This window comes from Chelmon rostratus, chromosome 16 (assembly GCF_017976325.1).
Source record: "Chelmon rostratus isolate fCheRos1 chromosome 16, fCheRos1.pri, whole genome shotgun sequence".
NCBI classification, from domain to species: domain Eukaryota; kingdom Metazoa; phylum Chordata; class Actinopteri; order Chaetodontiformes; family Chaetodontidae; genus Chelmon; species Chelmon rostratus.
The window spans coordinates 13,388,791-13,410,336 of NC_055673.1; the positions used below are offsets into that span (position 1 = coordinate 13,388,791).

At 42.9% G+C, this 21,546-nt stretch overlaps 1 protein-coding gene across 1 annotated transcript in view; it reads right to left on the reverse strand.

The window, feature by feature from the left end:
• Positions 1–8,947: 8,947 nt before the first annotated feature.
• sdc3 (syndecan 3) overlaps positions 8,948–21,546 on the reverse strand; it is a 35,781-nt gene continuing 23,182 nt past the window's right edge. The window contains exons 2-6 of the mRNA XM_041955969.1: positions 19,643–19,736; positions 16,379–16,677; positions 15,818–16,339; positions 14,152–14,341; positions 8,948–12,001 (exon numbers count right to left, since the gene is read on the reverse strand). Coding sequence (XP_041811903.1) covers positions 11,835–12,001; positions 14,152–14,341; positions 15,818–16,339; positions 16,379–16,677; positions 19,643–19,736 — 1,272 coding nt within the window. The 3' untranslated portion in view covers positions 8,948–11,834. The remainder of the gene's footprint in view (positions 12,002–14,151; positions 14,342–15,817; positions 16,340–16,378; positions 16,678–19,642; positions 19,737–21,546) is intronic.

The following is a 21,546-nucleotide window of genomic DNA, read 5'->3' on the forward strand; positions in this document are numbered from 1 at the left end:
CTAATTTCCCGCTTATTAATCGATAGACTAATTGTTTCAGTTCTACAATATTCCCATTTCCTTGTCAGCACAGCCAATCTTACTGATTTTAAGGTTTAAGTTTGCTTTCCTGTTTACTTTTATTTTGCAATGAGTGCAGCTGAAGCAGGGGAATTGAAATTTCTCGCTAGTGCTCAACTCATGACTTTATGATTATCTATGATTCTGGGTGGTGAACAGAACCTTCACACAAAACCTAGATTACTGACAAATTTCTGATTTGATACAGTTTCACATGATCAAATTCTGCATGTGCTTGTTCTAATGCTTCCATGAAAGCCTTTCGCCTACTGGTATCACACAACATCACACTCTGAGCCAAATATTCAAAGCCAGGATGCTATTTTCACAGCTGCATCGTTAATCTTGGATAAGGTTGTAGGTGTCAATCATTTCACACACATCACACTGTAATTATTATATCACAAATTAGTTACCTGGAGATCTTCACTACAACATGCAAACGTGTCAGTTGGTTTGAAGAGGTTAGACCTCATGCTCCGCAGCCAAACATGATTCAAACCCACACACATCCACAATGTCTATTTTAAAGTTTTGCAAACATCCCAAAGTTCTTAAAGATCTCAAATCTGAATTTTGGTGAAATGCAAAAGCAAAATTAAGCTGCTGATGCAGAATATTTCCACTGGATTGAATGGAGAAGCCATACAAAACATGGAGAATTTTGATTTGACCAACATATATCTTAAATGAAGAGCTGCAACAAGGAAATACAGAACTTATATTCAGGGGCCACTTTATGACCCATATCTGTACAATCTGATGCAATTCAATGCAACTGTTCTGTCATAGTCTACTTATGATGCCTACAATGTTCAGTTTTCTTAACACTGTCATAGAGGTGTTAATTCAATTCTAAGTTTTAGCATTGAGATCAGATTTAGTGGTGTTGTTGTACTGGACTGCATTACAATCACATGTGTTTCAAATATTCTTCCCACCTAACATCATACTGTAGCTCAGCGCAACAACATTTTAACACTGACCTCAATTATAACATATAATTGAATTATAGATGTGCAGCCATGTCACCAAAAAACGAACATTATAAACTTTGTAAAGGTAGAATTTATGGCGGAGAACTTGCACTGAACTGCAAAAAATTGTTTAGCTAAAAAGTGGCCAGTTTTGCAACCTTAAAGCCAGTTTAGGGGGAACTCAACCGATTATACAAAACAAAGCCTGTTTACAGGTCTTGTACAAGTACTGCAGCATTTGTGAAAAAGTATTGTTGTATAAAGTGTTCTGGTGCTCCAGAGGGAGCTGAGTGAAATCTGAGAAACTGTGTCAGCTGTTGCTGAAGACTACAAGTATGAAAATTTTAAAAATCTGAAGGAGTGGAGTTAGAAAGAAGCGAGCTGATGAGACCTCTGTAGCCCACTCATCTCTGTTTGGGGCTACTACTAGCATAACGCACCTGAATCTCTAACTGAACTCTGGACAGTCAAGTTGCATTGTGGATGCACCAGCTTTTGACACGATAGATTTCTTTATTTAACTGCCCAGCTTGAGTGTGACCATGTTACAGGAGTTCAGTGCTCTGTTACAGGGAAGGAAAGCGGAAAAGTATGTGTGTGTTAAACAGTAACAGTCGATTCTCACCTTGAGAGGCTGTGTGCTCTGCTGGGGGAGACTTTGAGGTAGAGGAGGGCTCTGTGGCCTTTTTGTTCCGTGGAGCTGAGGAGGTGCAGGTTGGATCGGGACTGGGGGTTGTGAGGAGTACAACAAGGGAACAGGCACCGGGGGGCAATACAGCCCCGTCCCCCCAAAACCCAGGTAGAGAGGATCAGACAGGTCACAGTTGTTCATCAGTCCAATGGGAGGTTCTGACACAGCCAAACTCTCCTCTGAGCACACCACCTCCTGTATCTCACTCCTCTTCTCCTCCTCAAACCGCTCGCCAACATCTTTTAAACTTCTCCTGTTTCTCACTCGCTCACTTTGCTTCTTACCTCGCTTCTTCCTGCTCCTCTTCTTCTCGTCTCTCTCTTCTAGACCTTTTGTTTCTTTGTCCTCTTGCTTATCAGCCATTGTTTCCTTGCTGTCCTCAATCTTGCCGTCTTCCATCTGCACCTCCTGTGCCTCCTCCGCTCCCAGCCTACTCTCTAGCTTCACCTGCTCCTCCTCTTCTCCCTCTGGCACCATAAGTTCCTTTTCTGACACAACAACTTTCTTTTCTTTCTCCTCCTCCCCCTCCTTCCCCTCTCGCTCTGCCTCCCCTTCTGCCTCTTCATCCTCCCTCTGATTAGACACTTCCTCCTCTCCTTCCCTCCTCCTCATACTCCCTCTTTGGTTATTCTTTGTTTCCAAATCCTCCAGTTCCTCACACAGAAGGCTTGGACAGTCTGCAACAGAGTGAAGTGAGAGTTTTTTGGGGTTTTTTTACATTTGTCCAAGATCTGTAAAGCCTGGACCACTTTAACCGACATGTGTTATAGTTATCTGCACTTTGTCTACAAAACTCTGATTATTAATCCAAACCAGACCTGGAGAGACTGTTACCTGAGTTTGTAACCTGGACCAGAATCCTGCAGCCAGATGTTTAGACACCTGTGCTTAAATCACTAAACTGGCTTGTGGTACGCACTAGTACTGACTTAAAGGTTCTTGATCTGCCTTTCATAATTATTAGTGTCTCTCCCTTTTTTTCTTAATTTTCATGGGAAGGACATTGAGCTTTCCCCCGTGCATGTAATTTTTTACATACACATATCAGTTCATTATGAGTCCCTGTTGGCATATGATTTCTCTAAAATAATAAAATGTCATGTGTAGTATATGCCAATACTTTTGATACAGAAGTATTGGCAGCTTCCACTGAGGTGAAGTCTTCTGTACTGTTTGGATGGTTTTAGGGGTAATTTGGGGGACACAGGGGGAATCACATGCAACATCTTAAAGAAACATAGCACAAATTGATTATAAGATCATTCCAGCATGTTTTTTTTTTTTTTTTACTTTTTTTAAATTTTGACTTTTAAATGTGAAAAAGGCTTTGAACTATGGCTGGAACTAAAGTTTGTTTTTTCATCATCTATTAATCTGATGATTAATTTGTCAATTAACTGATTAATCTGTGGTCTATTAAATGTCAGAAAAACGCAAGAAAACAAACAATAACAGTTGTTATATAAACTTAAAGATATCCAGTTTACTATAGAAATAGCTACATTTAAAGAAACAAGAACTTTAAAAAAAAATAAATTGGGGCATTTTTGTTTAAAAAATGGACATCAAAATAGATTGTCAACTGACTAATCAATTAATCAAGTCATTTTTCTACTACTTTGAGCCACCATCCAGACTACGTCGGGTCTAAATATAACTAAAAAAAAAAAAAAGAATATGAAGAACATGAAACAGTTAACTAAATAAATAAAATGTGACTTAATTTAAACATTTCAGAGACTTAATGGAGCATGGATTTGAGTTTCAGCCATGTTTGCAGATGTTTTCATACTCCTGGATGATTCAGAATAAGATGTATTTTGTTAGATTCACATTATGACTTTATATCAGTGAATTTAACTTGGCTGGTTATACAGCTGAAGCCCCTGGAGGCTTTAAATATTGATTATTTCACCTGGAAAAAGTGCCTCTACTGAAAGAAATAACTTGATAATGTCTCAGCAGTTATGTCTTTCATAATCCATAAATCACGTGGTGACCTGCGGGTTGAGCTACACCTGATAAACGTCATCCTCAGGAGGAGCTCGTGCCTGCAGTGACTTAATTAGTGTCCCAGCTGTGCAGCGCCTCGTGCCACCCCACACCTGAACGTAATTAACTCTGAACGGCTAGCTGCAGCTAAACCAGTTAGCCTGTCCCGGCTACAAACACGGGTCGTGAATGTTAATAACCGACTTTTAAAGGTGTCTCCGAGGAGCTGAGCAGCAAGGGGAGCCGCACCTCACAGGAAAGATTATGAGCTTTAAATACATCCAGAAAGTTTTTAAAGTCTTTCGAAGTTCGAAGTTTTTGAATGATGTCCTTCTTCGGTCGGCAGGTGACAGTGGCTTAAAACAGCCATTAAAACTATTAAATGTCCGCCTGAACGTCCTTACCAAAATCTTCAGCTACATCGCAGTCTTCATCCATTGCGACCCTCGCCAGTCAAAACCAATAAAGTTGTACTAATAGTCAATTAAGCCAGATAGGGTCACGACGAATTGCTCCTGCATCTAAGGCTAATGAGGTTGATTGATTGATTACCTCCCTCAGCAGCAGCGTGACGGAGAATTATCGCGTGAGGCTTGATACCGAAACAGCCAATCAGTGACCAGAAGAGGTCCAATCAGAACCTGTATCCACAGAGCCTTTAATGATCCATGCAGAGTGATGCGGCATAAATACAAACTGTCATCCTCAGTTGATGTTGTTAAAGACAATTTTGCTGTTTTTATTCCCCAAAAAATATTAATATGAAGTCTGACTCTCAGTTTTACTTAATTAATTCCTTAGTTTAGTCAATTTTTCTGAAATGGACGTTTACAAGTTTACTGAGCTAATTATTTATTTTGTAGCTAAATGCACCAACAAAAGGTGTTAAAACATAAAACATCTGTAAGCTTTACAAGCCTCTTATTTGTCTTTTCCTTTATCATCTGAGTCCCCTTCACATGTTTATATACACAAGTTACATGCAGTTATATTGTAACTATACTATGCTATAACTCAAGTACTGTGCTTAAGTACAAAATTGAGGTACTTGTACTCTGAGTATTTCCTTTTTTATATTCTACTCTCCTGAAATATTGTACTATTTATTCTGCTACATTTGCTTTGCTGCTATGGTTACTTTTCAGATTAAGATTTCACATTAAAAACATTTAATAACTTTCTAAAATACAACACATTCTTAAAGAGTAAATTGGTGGTTCCCAACTCTTTTTGGCCAAAGACCCCTTTATAAAAAAGCAGTGACTGAGCTCAGATGTCTTTGAGTTGTTAGGAGCTCCACTAAAGAAATATTTCCTCTCTAAACTTCTCACACAGGCCCAAAAAGGTGAAAATATCCAACAAAAAAAAAAAGCAAAGACTGAAGAAAAGTCCAGCGTAGCAGAAAAAAGGTTTTTCTTCTTTGCTGTCCCATTTATCATCTCACGCCCCACCAGATTCATCTTGTGAGCCTTTGGAGGGGGTCCAACCCACAGGTTGAGGACCACTGAACTAGACCACCGGTATATGAACTAAGAAATGGCTCCACCTCAAGCAGCTACCACAGTAAAATGCTGCTTGTGTATTGATGTATCAGTATTAACAATCTAACAGTGGATTACTTTAATTTGGATACTTTAGGTACATTTTGCTGAAAACACTTCTGTACTTTCACCTAATTGGGCTTTCATATGCAGGGCCTTTACTTGTAATCGAGTATTTTTACCTTGTGGTACTGGAGCTTTTCCTCAAGTAAAGCATCTGAGTACTTGTTCCACTGATGATTTCCGCTGTGTGCTCAGAAGTAAATCTCAATTATCTCTTGATAACTTCCATGGTATCACTTAGATGTGCAACAGTGATGATAATTAAGTTGGGTCTCATGTAGCTCAATAAAATCAACTATTGTATTATTGCATTTTTTGTAGATTGGGTATACAGAATAAAAATCCATGTAGCCTATGATTAAAAATAATCATACCCCTGTGAATCATATCACCATAAAAATCTGCTGTAGCTTAATAAAAGACTATCATGAAACTTGAGTCCTTTACCGCATTATAATGTGCTTTGGGATTTCAGTGCAGGTTGACTCAACTGTTAAACACGGAGGGGCTGCAGTTTTTTCAGACATTCGTGCATCCTAAAAACAAACTAAAAAACATGAGATGACTGAAATAAAGGCTTTGTGGCTGAAGAGCATCAAGACTTTTTAGCTTGTGACCCCTTGAAATAAAGCAGTGTCTATAACCTTTGTCACCAGTGCAAAATAATACGCAGTCGCAACCAGCTCAGTGCAGTAATTTAGAGGAGAAAAATTCTTTCCTCATAATTATGACCTGATCAGATTTATCCTGTGAGTCTTTGTGGGGGGTCTGGTCCCCTAAACTGGGAACCACTGCAGCGAACTGAGGCTAAATGATGTTGATCCTTTAAACTTCTTATTCCACAAAGGCCTGAAGTGATCTGTTATCATTATTATTCAGTTTTATGCATAACTTCATATCCGATCTGCTTCTCAGTTGTGAAAATTCCAGGTTAAAATCAGCTTCTTGTCTTGCTGCAGTTGTTCCTCTGTTACCCACCAGATGGGGTACTGACTGGGCCCCTGGTTTTTAAACCTTCTCCTGTCTACCCAAACTCCACAGTTTTTGCTCCTCTCTTCCACCCCTCCCAAACAGAAGAAGGCTCACATAAACCCCCCCTTCTCATCCTCCGTGTGAGGTACATTTCCATATCAGCTACCGACTACCCAAGGCCAGGACAGCTTTGTTATCTTCCCTGGATCCAGGGAAAGGCCATCTGCAGCCTCTCCAGTACTCCTCCACATCAGGTGACCTTGGTTTCATCTGGTTTGATGCAAAGAATGTAAACTGAAGCCCAATTTAGAATAATTTCCTTCCCTGCGTGCTGCGAATTCCCCGCGGACAGTTTAGCAAATCACTTCATGAGTACATTTTTATGTAATGACTTAAGAACAATAACATCTGTGGCTGTTCCTCCCTTGAGGATCTACTGAGTTAAACAAGTGTAAATGGACTGTTAGGAGACTGTGATCATACATATACACATAAGGTAGCTCTGCAGGTTGGGTTACGCCAAACGTCACTGGGTCAGAAGTGGTATGAAGGCCAAGCTAATGCTGGTGAGCAATAACACCAGAGCGAGACTTGGTGTCTGCACGCGTGTTCTTTTGAATGTATGTGACTAAAATATATTCTCATTCTCAGCAGCCTTTTTTTAACCACTGTTTCAAGTCCTGAGTGAACCAACGAACAAACCCTGGGCCTCAGATCGAGTTTAGTCACAGTCAAGACCAAGGACCGAAAGGGTCAGTTCACCCAAACTACAAAAAAACATCTTTTTTCACTTACATATTAGTATCTAACAATGGAAACTGTTCTGTTCTTTGTTTTGGGATATCTCTCGCTGAGATTCTGTCCTCCAGCCCAGCAAAGTGGAGACAAATGGAATTTAATTTGTAATGCTCACTGCATTGAAAAATCACATTTAAATAATTCAACAGTCGTGTGTCTTTCCAGCAACAATGTCCTGGATACTTCGGAGAATCCAAAGACCACAGTGACAACAGCCTGTTTGCTGGATTAGCAGGCGGAACCAGGACACTGTATCGAGAAAGAGATGTTACTGATATTTAAATGTTAAAAGTGCTGTGACCCTCACTAATTGTGTTAAGGTAGAAGCAGAAATGTCAGAAGAAACATGATCATTTAACTCTTGTAACAGCAGGACCTCATATTTATCTATCTAGACAAAATAAAGGTAGCTTTAATTACGGGCTGGAGAGTAACATTAATGAAGTCAAAACAATGGTACTTAAATATTACTCAAGAAGGGACTTTGGATTAGTGTTAATTAAAAGTTAAAGTGGATGCATAAGCAGCTCTTCTGAATACTGCTCCAATTAGCAGGTGCATTTGGTGATAGTGAAAATGCCAAAAGGGTGTTCTGACACATTTAATTTAATTTCATTCTTCTCCTGTTCTCTGTCGCTCTCCAACACACTGACACTCTTTTCATTTTACAGAAAAGCTGTAATGCATTATGTAATTCCTATCATTCTAAAAGTCCTTAATCCATCCATCCATGATCTATACCTGCTTAGCCTTCAGCTAAGTCGAGGTGCATTTTAGAGGCATTGATTACAATACTTCATTAATCTGCTCAAGTGAAAGTAGAATTGCTTATCTTGGAATATGTTAAACATGGTTGTATATGAATAAAATGCACAATTATGTTAATGAACAAAGATGAATTACCTTAACTACTGCAGGCTCCAGAAACTCCCAGCTTCATTACATGTTAATTGGTTGTATTGATTCAAATAATGAAACATTTGTGAGACATTTAAGGGAATCCTGTGTCAAAATCAATATTATTTTACTTTATGTTGTGCCCACATTGTGCACAGTCCTAAATAAAGTTGTGTTTATGCAAGATGACACCCAGAAAATCTGGAACAACAGTATTTTTTCAGGACAGGAGCACTGGCTGTTTTCTAGGTCTCTGGGCAAACAATGGAGCTGCACTGTGAAGTCTGGTGTGTGCACTGCACCTAAAGCAGTCCCTCGACTCTTGTTCGCTTTCTTGCCGATACTGAGACGAGAAGATCAATAACGGCTACAGCCGGCAGCCAGCTAGCTTAGCTTAGCCTACTGGAAGCAGGGGGAAACTCAGCTAAACAGTCCAACAGTAACGCACACTGTACACTCTGTAGACAGAGCCAGGTTAACTGGTTCCTTTTGTTTTCAATATTTATGCTAAGCTAAGCTAAACAGCTGCCGGTTGTAGCTTTATATTTGACAGGCAAACGAGAGTCGTATCAATCTTCTCATCTTACTCTGGCAAGAAAGCGATCAAGGAAGATTAGCCATAATATCTGACTGTTCCTTTAACGGGAGCATGGAGGTGAAAGGGTACACACATGCTGCAAAAAAGGCAAAACAGCTAATATTTGCCACAGGGACCTCTAATGGGCTACCATAGCAGAAGTAGTTGTAACTAGATATTTTCCACTGCTGACAGAAATAATGCAGAGAAGTGATAGAAAATGCATATTGTGATTATCCTGTGATCTTTGTTGTTATTAGTCTGACCCAGATCAAGCCCAGTTATGTATTATGCATCACAGAGAGCACACTGACAGCAGAATGGAAAATTACACCTGTGCTGAGTTATCCACCTCAAATGAAAACAAGACAAGGGAGGACAGATTTACCCAATCAGGTTTTTTATTTGGAACAGAGTGGCAGATTAGTGACAGGGCGGTGGCGTGGAGGATCCGCCTCCTCTCGCTCACTCAGCCAATGACAGAAACTCAGCCTTAAAAAAATGCAAATGTATAAAAACAGGAATGGGAACAGCAAACATAGAGTAGTGTAGCCTCCATCGGGCTTCACACACACAAACTCACGCATGCATACCTACGCTCACATACGTACAAATTCGCCCTCTCTCTCTCTGTCTCTATCTCTCTCTCTCTCTCTCACACACACACACACACGTCTTATTTGGCTACGCAGGCTTAGATGGGTACAAACACACATGTTTACACTTCGACAGTCACTTTAGAAAAGACAGTACGTGTTAAGATCATTCCTGCCTGTGAGAAAGTGGCGTGTTGTCTGTCCGTCTGTCCTGCGACAGAGAGACAGACAGGCAGACAGACAGTGAAAAGACAGTCAGTGTGTGTGAAAGCCACTGTGAGGGACCAGCTGCCCCTCATTCAGCAGTGAAGAGACTAAACACGCGCAGACACACGCACACACACATACACACACGTCGACAGGCTAGTCAGTGTACACAAGAGTCTGCTGTGAAATACCAAGGTGAAGCACTCTCACACACACACACACACATACACATACAGGTGGCGGGTTTAGATGAGGTGTACACACACACACACACACACATATATTGTCACACTGGCGAGGGGGCAGGCGACGTACACACGCAGGAGTGGAAGAGGTGTGTTACCTGTCTGTGGAAGAGCGTGAGAACTGCTGGAGTAGGTAAACACACACTCAGCCACAGTACATTCCAACTTGAACTCACCCCTCTTTTTCTTTCAAACACAAAACCACACACACACACACACACACACACACACACACACACACACACACATGCATCCACACACACCCAGACTAGTATAGTTTTGACTCCCATGCATTTTTGTTCTACAGTACTGAGTATAATAGAAGCTACTAGCCCAGTCGCACTGGTGTGGTTATTGTTACAATCTCTTAGATAGAAGCACAGCCCTCCTGTCTCCTCACATTATCAAACCGAATCCTAACCCCTTTTCCTCGTTGTCCCCTCCCCAAAAAAGAGTCCCGCAGCAGGTTCAAGTTGACCACATGAACACTAATTCAAAGTCTGTTTCTTCTCATAGCCAAAGCTTCAGTGAGAAAAGTTGTGATTTTGACTGAATTAGTGCACCTGGGAGCAACTTCCTGCGCAGATTCCCACTTCCTGTTTTTCATTAAAGCCCCTCTCGCTTCCCCGAGGCCCCTCCCATCCCCAAACAGAGAGCCAATGATGGAAGAAAAAGAAAGTGAGGCATGCAAAAGGTGCGTGTGTGTGGGGAGGGGGAGATGACGTGATGACCGGACACGTAGTTGTGCTTTTACACAGACAGACCAAACTCTAAACCAACCAGCAACTGATCCATAACTAATCAATAACATATTGAAACCACCTGATCTCGCTCGTATCACGAGTGATGACTATCACAATGACGATGATGACGATGACGATGGGTTTGATATGTGTTTGATGTGATTTACAGTATATTTAAAAGTCTGTGTGGTGTATTTGAATGCACAGCAAGTTATATGTCTGTACCTCTGTGTGTGTGCGCATGTGTGTAAGTATGCGTGCGTGCGTGCGTGCGTGCATGTGTGTGTGTGTGCATGTGGCTGACGAGAGCACAGCTCATCTAAATTGATGACGGATGTGATGAATAAAAACTCTTCATGGTCATGCAGATGGTTAGTGATGCCAGAAAGGATACGCTGATATTTACATATAAACTTTTTTTTTAAACTGCTAAATACACATCCTCCTGTTTAAGAATTATTATTAATTATTATTATTATGGTATTATTATTATTATTCACCATCCAGCCCAAAACATTGATATATTATTGGTTATTATTACTATCCGTAACTAGTCTTTGTACAGCTTAGCGGAGCAGACGGACCAGCCTATGTTTCCACAGCGGCTCCTCGACGTTGTGAAACACGCCGAGGGTTGATCGCCGTTTTCTGGTTGGCCGAGCACAGAGAGAGAGGTCAGAGCCACCTTCGAGCAGATACAAGTCTGTGTGTATGCATGTGCAGGTGTGTGAGCGTGTGTTTGTGTGGCTGTATGGATGTGCGTATGTGTCTTTGAGCACCAGAGGGATGGAAGGCACAAAAAAGACCTTTCCTCTCACCTTTTGACCCTGGGCTCCGTTCGGCCAACCAGACGCTCTGTGTGTTTTGTTTTTTTTTGGGGTGGGGGTGGGGGGGCAGAGTCAAGCCCACCCCTCTCTTCTTCTTTTGTGTCTCGCCCAGCTCGCTCCACCCCTCTCCTCTCCTCTTTCTTTTCAGCCTTTTCAGTCGCTCCATAAAAACAGAGGAGGAACTTTTTTTTGTGCTAGAAAACACAGGTTAAGAGCTTGTGTTTTGTTTTGTTGTTGTTTCTTTTGTTTCTTTCTTTTTTTTTACAAAATAATCATATCATTACATACAGAACAAGAGAATCTGTAGAATATTAATAACAACATTTACTTTAAAAACATCTCGTGTGTACGTGTTATCTTTTCAGAATATATTTGGATTTTTTTTTCCTTTTTCTTTTTTTTGTCCTCTTTTTCATTTTCATTGAAAAGAAAGTTCCAAGTCCGCAGAGAGAAAGGCGCTCTCAAGTGTTTTGGAGACGAGAGGAGAGAGGGATGAGGAGAGGCGAGCAGATAAGGGGGGGAAGCGACGAAGAGGAGGAGGAGGAGGAGAAGGAGGAGGAGGACGGGGCTCAGAGTATCTTTCTCTCTTCTCTCTCTCGCTCTTTCTCTCTCCCTCGGTGTGCGGTGCGTCTCTCTGGCATACGAGTGTTATGCGTAAAACTCCTCCTGCTTGTCTGGTTTCTGGTAGGTGACGGTGGCCTGTTTGGGCTCCTCCAGCGTGTAGCTGCCCTCGTCCTTCTTCTTCATCCTGTACACCAGCAACATCACCAGGAAGGCAGCAAACAGGGCGCCCACCACGCCTCCCACAATCACCGCTGAAGAAAGGCAGAAAGACAATGTGGATATCTTAAAAAACAGAACAATATCCTACACACACTCATAAAGACACATGAACTAACACTAAAACACATCACTACAAACACACGCTGCTTCACACAGTCTTCAGCAGCTACTACAGCACTGCTAAGTGGAGACTGATGACCATGAATGTGCCAACATGTGTTACGTGTGTGCGTGTGTGTGCAAAGCTTTGCGCTGGATTGCAACCCTGCGTTACTATTTAGTAATTTAGCTCGATAAGGTTGAAGTAACCAATCCGCAGCAGCTGCACCTTCTCCTGCACACATCGCTAATGACCTCTTGCTGTGTGCAATAGATTAATGTGTGGTTATTGAACGTGGGGGGTTTCCCTCATTAAACTAATTGGTATTGATGCCAAAACGGAGAACAAACGGTTTATTTTCCAAAATGCTTGAGGAACACTTTGTTTCCATTCACTGTGTGGGAGGTGTTTACTGTGTTTATTCCATTACTGCCAATATCAGAGTGCAAAGGCTGGGGTATCTAAAATTGCAGAACTTTTCACCATGCACTGTTACTGCAAAAGTATTTACCACTCTGGGCTGTTCACACCATTTCTTGTGATTAGATCCTTTAAAAATTGAAATTAATTAGATTTGTTTGTCAGGTCATGCAGTTATGTCAAACTGTGCATGAATATGTACTTTTACCATACCTGATTTTATTGTGGAGGACAATTGTGATGTTTGACATCAGAAATATTAATTGCACCTCTTCCAGTTCCTCATAAAAATGACATGATGAACTACTTTTCCTTGAATCCATAATATTGGAGCTTTATTACCATCACTGACTAGAACAAAAATTGCTAGCCATGCTAGCAGAGTGGGTCCATGGATGGCAATGTGGATCTGTCGGTCCACCACATTGTTCCAGCCATTGGGTGTATTGGCAAAAAATTAGGCACAGCCTCAGGATGCCTCAACATCTCTGAACTCATTACTTTTTGGGTAGCACCACCATCAAATCAAGAAATCAAAATCAATGACATTCCCATCAGCCTCAGCTGCACATTGTCTTTAGTGCTAATTATCAAATATTAGCATGGTAAACATGATAAACATTATACCCACTAAACATCAGCATGTTAGCATTGTCACTGTAAGAATGCTGACATGATTAGCATACTGATATTATTAGCATTTAGCTCAAAGCTAAAAGCGCCACAGTGCAGCCTCACAGAAGCTAGCATGGCTGTAAACTCAACAAAAGAACCATGTGATCTGTAATACTTGGCTGAGTGCGGCATTTTGGCTGGGAAAAAATTAGCCTGATTGAAATGTTATTATTATCAAACCTTTGAACACAATTACAGAATTTCTATTTCTGCGTAATGTGCTGACAAACTTTGCTGCAACGCTGGCAAAAAAGTCTTCTGAATCAGTGTGAGAAGTCAAAGGTCCAAATCACTGCCTGTCTCATGGTCTTTGACATGTTAGTCCCGTAGATGAAGGTGACTACAGTGTCTACACATGTACAGCACTATATATGAATGAATGAGCCTGACATGTGCAGTAATCTGGTTCTATCTAGTCTAAAGTCTGTTGCCTCCTGCTCTTTACCAATGACCAGGAAATCAGCGAAAACCACCGCCAGCAGTCCACCAATCAGAACAGCTGAAGGAGAGACAGAGAGCCAGTCAGGTCAGGCAAGTTGGCTGCTCCCTCACTTTCTACAACAGCTCTTTGGGATGAGGAAAGGGGGGCACTTGAAAGGAAATTGGATTTGCCCAGAGGGAAAATGATGAGAGAAAGAGGGGAGGAAGGAGGGGTTGGATAACGTCAAGAAGGGGATTGCTTGTTCTCAACGGGTCAAACGGGGCTAAGCAGCACATTCACTTATCGTGATGAATCTGCGCTATGCGAATGCGAGTTACTGCCAGGTTATCTTAGCAGCTCCCAGTAAGCAGGGAAAGAATACAGGAGGCAACGGGGTAATCTGTTGATCTAAGAGGTGACTACCAAGTGGTTTATATGACAGAGAGGCAGAACGACAGACAGACAGGATCAGACAGACATGCAGTGAGACAAATGGACACAGAGCTGGACGCGACAAAAACGTACAAAAAACATTATTAACGTGAACTTTGCAGACAGATCCCTACCTATCAAGACTTCTTTTCTTTCCAGGATGTTCTTCTGTGGCAGCTGGGCGGCAGAGCTTCCTCCGTCCACAGTGTTGCCAATCAGATCAGGATCCACTGGCATTATACCTCGACCGAGATCATTACGGCGATCATCACGGATCTCAAAATCTCCGCTCGGCCCTGCAGCACCCACGTCGTTGTTACCCTCCTGAGACAGAGAGAGAAAAGTGAGACTAACGATGGGAAATTTACATTTGATGTAATCACATTTGTTCCATGGAGCTGCTACAATGAGACTTATCCAAATGAACACAAACACAGAACTTTCCATGGCACATGTTCACCTGTGAAACAATGAGCCTCTGTATGTTCTCACTGGTGGAAAGTTGCATACTGTCCAACACATATGCACGCTCCATAAAATCTGGCAGCTTAATTACAATGTGGAAAAGCAGGCAAATCTAAATGCATCATGCTTTAATGCAGCACTACAGCAAATAAACAGAAGCACACCAATCAGCTCTGGTCTGTAAATAATTAAGCTGTCAGTGTTAAAGAGGCAGTCAGAAGTGGGGCTGGGTATCAAACCTCAATAGTTTATTGTTACTGACCAAAATGAGTCCATTAGCACAGCGTATTTAAGGAGCTAGAATGTGAATTCTTGGTCAGACTTGTGAGTTTGCACTTATTCTTTGGACTGATTTAATCTGACCAGATTTAAATAATCACTTTGGCAACTTTGGACTGTATCCCACTCAGACAAAGTTCTTCTACATCTGCTTTTGATTTGCGCAACATTTAAAGGGCGAGGCTGGTGCTATTCTATATTTTTTTATTATTATTTCCTTTTTTGTCCAGAAACTCTTCAAACACATAAATGAGCAACTTTTGCACTGGGTGACGTGTTCTGTCATCACCATGAATGGGCACTGTAGTTTTTAGAGTCGATCCTATGTGCACCATCCTCCTGCTGCAAATACTGAGTAGGGCAGCAAATGTGTATTAATCAGCACCTGAAAATAGTCCCCAACAAATACACTATTTATTCCTGTTGGAGTAACATTTGCTAACAACTACAGCAACTAGCTGTTGTCCAGGAAATTGCTTATCTTATTTTGTTTAAGGGTTAATTTGATATAATGTGAGAAATAAGCATGTTTGCTTTCTTTCTGAGAGTGAGATGATGATACCACTGTCATGTCTGTACGTGAAGTACGGAGCTAGAGACCAGAGCTGATTACTCTAGCTTAGCAGAAAGACTGGAAACAAAGGGAAACAGCTAGCCTGATTCTGCCTAAAGCTCACAAACTAGCATGCTTTGATGCTGTTTGTTTAATCCGTACACAAACAGCAGTGTAAAAACAACAATTTGTGGTTTCGTGGGGGAGTTATGTGCTGTAAATATAACTTTACAGCATCTTGGTGCAGCGACTTCCCACCATCGTGTCGTCAGAGTGGCTTTGCCAGGCGGGTTGCCTGGGCGGACGGGCAAACTGCTTTTCATCAAGAAATAGTTACACCATGTAACTTCCTCTAAAACCCACACATTTTTAACTGCAGTAAAAATCATTGTCACTCCCTACTGTACAGTAGAGTTTGGTGTTTTTGATTGTGGGGGGCCAAATATAGACACTGTTTATATTCTGTATTCACATAATAATGTGAGTTGGCTGGCTGAACTCACCTGTGATGTCGTGGGCTGCTGTGGGCGGGTCGTTCTCTCTGTTGGCGCCGCCTGAGTGGCTATTGTCATAGGAACTCTGGGCCTGAAGGGGACCCTGGTCTTGACAGTGGTGGCAGCGGTGGTGGTGGTAGGTGCAGCTGTCGTGGGCTCAGGGGTGATCTCTGCTGTGGTGGCTGTGTCTTCCTCTGTGGTAGTTTCTGTTTCGAAGTCTGGGTAAAACGATGTAGGTTCAGGTGACAGGTACACGTCCTCTTCTTCTTCTTCTGTGGTGCTCAGGTCGTCTGAACCGGCAGAGGGCGCTGCACTTTCCGCAGTGCTGACTGCCGGGTTGGTGGTCACTACAGGGACGGCTGAAGGGGATCGTGGGGCGGCGGTGGTCTGGGCAGCGGCCCTGATTCGCTCCAGCTCTCTCTCTCTCTCAAGCTCACGCTCTCTCTGCCTCTCTCTCTCCTTCTCGCGCTCTCTCTCACGTTCCCTCTCTCGCTCGCGCTCTCTCTCCCTCTCCCTCTCTCTCTCCATCTCTCGGACCCGCTCCCTCTCTCTTTCCCTCTCTCGCTCCCTCTCCAGCTGCTTCTCCCTCTCCCTTTCCATTTCCCTCAGCCTCTCTTGCTCTCTCTCTCTCTCCCTCTCTTCCTCCCGCTCTCTTTCCAGCTCTCTCTCTCTTTCCCAGAACACACCGCTCTCTCCGTCGGCCTCGGTGGGCAGCGGGGTGCCGGTGGGGTCCTCGGGGTTGGGGCTGGGCTCAGCCGCAGGCGAGGCGGAAGGTGCGGGGCCGGTGGCCTGGGTGGTGGAGAGGATGAGGGGCTCCTCTGTGGTGAAGGACACACCCACTGATGTCGGCCTCATTCTGATCTCAGGAACTGGAGGGGAGAGAATTTTTTATTAAAAATGACTTAATTAAACAACACACAAAACAACCACACATCCTGTTCGTCACTCAACCCACTCACTCACTCACACACACAAACACACACACTGTAGCTGCTTGTGTGTGTGAAATCAATCCCTTGGACACTCATTCACTACTCCAGTAATTTACTCTCTGATATTGAGCAGTAAATTAAAAATTCAGACACTGTCATGTTGTATCATCACTAACAGGTGTAGGTGTACACACTACTTATTCTGTGGGCATTTTTCAGGACACAATATCGTGCATAAATTTCACACTTCACACTACATAGTCAATGGGAACTGAATTTTTTTAGATTACTTATGGGGGATTTTCGCCTTCATTTGACAGGGTGCAACTGGGAATCAGACTGGATATTTTCAGGCAGAGACATGGAGACACACAAGTTCCTTCCACGATGGCCTTATTTATCTTATTTTGAAAACGCTGCTGGTGAGCCAGGCCAGTGTTAAAAATGCTAAATGAAATGGGTAAATCAAACAGGGCAGCTCCAGCCCCTCAGAACCGCAGGCATACACATCAACCCAGCGTTCAGTCAGTGCATGGAGCGCTTGTGGCCAAGCAGAAAATGGACAGCACAGGAGAAAGAGAGAAAGAGACAAAGAAAGGGTAGAGTATTAAAAGGAGAAAAGCCCGAGAGGAAAGAGCTGCTAAATGCTGTAATATTCACAAGAACATGGTGCGTGGTTGGTGTATAAAAAAGAAAAAAACACACTGCACCAGCAGGGGCGCCCTCAGCATGTCATACTGTACCACAACCACCTTTCCATAGCTGATTCTATGTTTTACAAAACTTTATCACGCTATGAAAGCAGGAGAAGTGCATGGAGATAATGTGGAAAAGAAAGACCTGCGTGGAAGTCCAGTCAGAGCTCTGAGGAAGGTGCAAAACACTCCAAACAGTGAACCAAAATGATATGTAGGAATATTCATTCCTGTTGCCTTCATTATGGAAGTGCAGCTGACTCACAGTATACATGGTCTGCTATGAATGGAGTCAATGTGGAGCGTGGCCCGGACTGAGTTTCCTTGCCTGAGTTATTATCCCAGTCTGCCCCTGCTCATCACTCTGGTTTGGACTTTTATCCTCACTGAGCTGACATTTTTCTCACCTGAAAGTGGAGCTTGTCAAAATCACTCTCCATCATGGATAAATCTTAATACACCTGCCTCCTGTTTTAGTGTGGGCAGGGAAAACTGAGCATTTGCAAAAAATAAAAAAGATGATGTGAACTGGTCGAGGGCTGTGTGGTAGTTTAAGTCAAAGGGGTTAAAGGGGTTTTCAAGCATGTTAATACTGCTCTTCCATAAGGCTGGAGGACTCTCAATGCACAGATTTAAAAAAGATCAGGTCAAAATCTGTGAAGCAGAAGCCGAGCCGGTGTGTGTTTCCATTCCCTCGCCGCGATAACTCATTTTAAATGTCCACTTAGCCAATCATACACAGCACAGCTATGTTTGTTTTGTCAAATGACTTCAGGATCATAAAGCAGCGAGTTCATTGACGACTCGGCGCAGCAATCGGAGCCGCAATCAAACCGCTATTTTCTGCTCGTTTAACCGTCTGGCAACAGAAAACGGGAAAATATGCAAATGTGAACAACGAGAGTAAACTGTGAGTTCAGCTGTATTAATACATCAACAGCGGGAGGGGGACAAAACAAATGTTTAACCAACTGAGACTGATGGGGAAGAGGAGATTTACCTTTTCTTTTTTTGCCTTTGTTTTGGTGGTTTAGAGTGGATGGAGATTTTTATGGAAATTGCCTTAAAAAGCTGAGGTGGATGCAGGTAAACAGGGATTTTAAAAAGAGCTGGCTGAGTATGGCTGTAGTCTGAGAGAGGACAGGAGTGGGGAGCGGAGGAGAGGAGAGGATATGAGAGAAGAGGAGGGGGAGGGGAGCAGAAGAGAAGAGAAGAGAAGAGAAGAGAAGAGAAGAGAAGAGAAGAGAAGAGACGACGGTGCTGACTGATTCATTTTCTTCTTAAATCTCATAATAGTATTATACCATCTTTCATATTGTTACAGCAGTGAGGCTCCCCGGGTTGAAAGAGAAACAAATTGAATTTACAGGTACAAAGACATGAAGGCTGACAGAGGAGCTGGAGAGGATATCGAAATGAGGACTCGAACAATGCAGCTTCTGTTAAACTTATCAGACGCCTCAAAATGCCACGTAAAATGCACATCTGTCTGCTGAAAATGAGCTTTTCCTTTGGAATCAGACAGCTCCGTATCACGGTGTGAGATAAAGCAATTTGCCGGGCTGCTGTTTCAACCGCAGGGGGTGCCTCTTCTGCACTCTCCTGCTCTGAATTGTAATTTATTTTGAGTGTGCTCTCCCTTAGCGCAGCGCCTGAACCGAGGGCAGCCCTCAATGAGTCATGCTTAATAAGGAGAGCCGTGCTCGAGCTTCAACAGCCACATCAGAAAATCAGCCTGAATCACACCATGATTTACTTTAAGCAGGTAATTCCTGCACACGCAGACGGCCAGCTCACTCAAAGACAGACAGACGCTTGCAGATAGGCGCACGAAGCCACTGGTGTGCGTGTGAGCGCCTAATCTGTGTGGACTGTAATCTGATTAGAGTAAATAAGATCTGGGGGAATCGAGCCCTGCTTGCTGCTTGTTTGCGAGGTTGTGTCTGTGTTTAAAGGTGTTTCCGACGAGCCTGCATCCAAACCTGTCTGTCGAGCCAAATGGCGTGTTTGCATTGTGTGATTGTGTGTGCGTGGCTTTTGTGTATGCGAGTCTGGCGAACGGGGCGACCCTAACTCCAGGACAGAGAGGGAGGGGTGGTGGGGTCTTCAAGGTCAGCAGATTGAAATCCAGCAGCTGTCGTGTTTGAAAGAACCAGGTCGTGAGTGTCTAACCTCTCACGCACACACTGAAACACACACACACTTACAGCCAGAACCGGAGCCTGAGTAGAGGTCCTCATCATCGTAGAACTCGTCTCTCGTCGAGCCTTCATCATCGATAGACGGCGACCAAGTCTGTCCCTGAGACAGACACAGAGAGGAGGGGACACACATGACAGAGATTAGAGCTATTCATCATGAATGACTGAGCTGTTATTCCATTTAAAAGAGAAACCACTTTGGCAGATTACACACACACGAACATGCACACGTCGGTCTGACAGGAGGTGCGGGCAGCTTTATGGTGGACGGGGTAACATCTGTCCATCTGTGCGTCTGTGGAGCAGCATAGTTAAAGAGTTGATCTAAAGCCGGGATTTTGGCGGAGGAACATCAAAGCCTTTAAGGAGAGAGGGGTTTCATTCGCTCTCTGCTTACGTGTCGGTTACGCTCAGCCTGTAAAGTAGCAGAGCCCCGAGAACTAACAATCCACTGATCATCTCTGTCGTCAATTAATCTGTAAATCTTTCATTTACCAACTAACTGAAAATGCTAGAAAATAGTGACAAATGCTCAGTTCGTGTTCATAAAGCTAAAGGTGACATCTTCATATGCCTTATTTTGTCCAACCAACAGATATGAGAGATAAAGATATGAGATAAGATAAGATAAGATAAGATAAGATAAGATAAGATAAGATAAGATGAGATGACAGTGTCGATTAATATAAAACAAAGAAAAACACTGAATCCTCACATGTGACATGTTTGAGCAAGAGAATATTAGACATGTTTCATTGATAAATAGTAAATCATAACAAATCAGCTAATAAATCAAGTAAGTAAACAAAAATGAAGTCTGCAAGTCATGCTAGCAGCTCTGTGAGGCTGTACAGTCCAACCGGTAGTTTCGACATTTCACTTAAAACCACAAATGTGAGCCTTGTGGTGGAGCTGGATGAATAATTGGGGCATCACCAGAGTCATTAAGGTTTAATCCCTTTGAGCTCCATGGAAATCTGTACCAAATTTCATGGCATGACAACCAATATTTGGAGTTAGCGTGGCTAAAAAATGCCCGCCACCACTTCCCAGAGCACAGAGAAATATCTTCATTGCGTCTTTTATCTGGCCAACAGTCCCAAAGATGTCCTGCTTGCTGAGATAAAACAGAGAAAATCAGCCAATCCTCACATTTGAGAACAGAACGAGGAAGTGTGTGGCTTTATAAATGACTTAGATATCTATGATCAATATTGCTGTTGGCAAATCATTTCAGCACTATTTTGAAATCCTTGTGGATAAAATCCCATCTCTTCTGAACAACTGCTGCTGTGCTGTTTGAGTTTTACAGCTGCACTCTGAAGGCTCTCTGCCTGATATACGCCTGTTAAAGGCCTCTCATGGATCGATTCGCAGCATCCTTCCTGCTCATCACTGCGCCCTAATCCAGGCCTATTCCGTGTACGCTCCTGAGGCGAAAGTGTGAGCTTGCCTGGCGACCTCTGTCAGGGTCAGAGATTAGGCGTGGGTCGTTCAGGGGTTGAACCTCTGAAGTGAACGACCTCAGCCTCCGGTCACTTTGAGGCTGATCCCTCTCTCTTCATTCACCTCTCCCTCATTCTCTTGACCTCAATCCCACATCCCTGCGATGTTTAAACACACACTTAAGGATTCGTCCATCACGCGGGGTCAGCTAATACGGCTATCAGATGCATGCACTTAAGAGACACCGCCCGTACTGCAGTGCAACGATACATTTCAACCTACAGGACATGTCACGCTGTGATTCAGGACAGGTTCCACTACGTTTATCTGACAGCTAGACTCTGGTTACCCTGCAGATGAAGATTTTCCATACAGAACCAACAAAATGTGAAGCCTTGTTGTAGATTCAACTACCGAACTGCATGTGAAGCAGCTGAACTCATCTCCACCTCTACTAGCTTTAG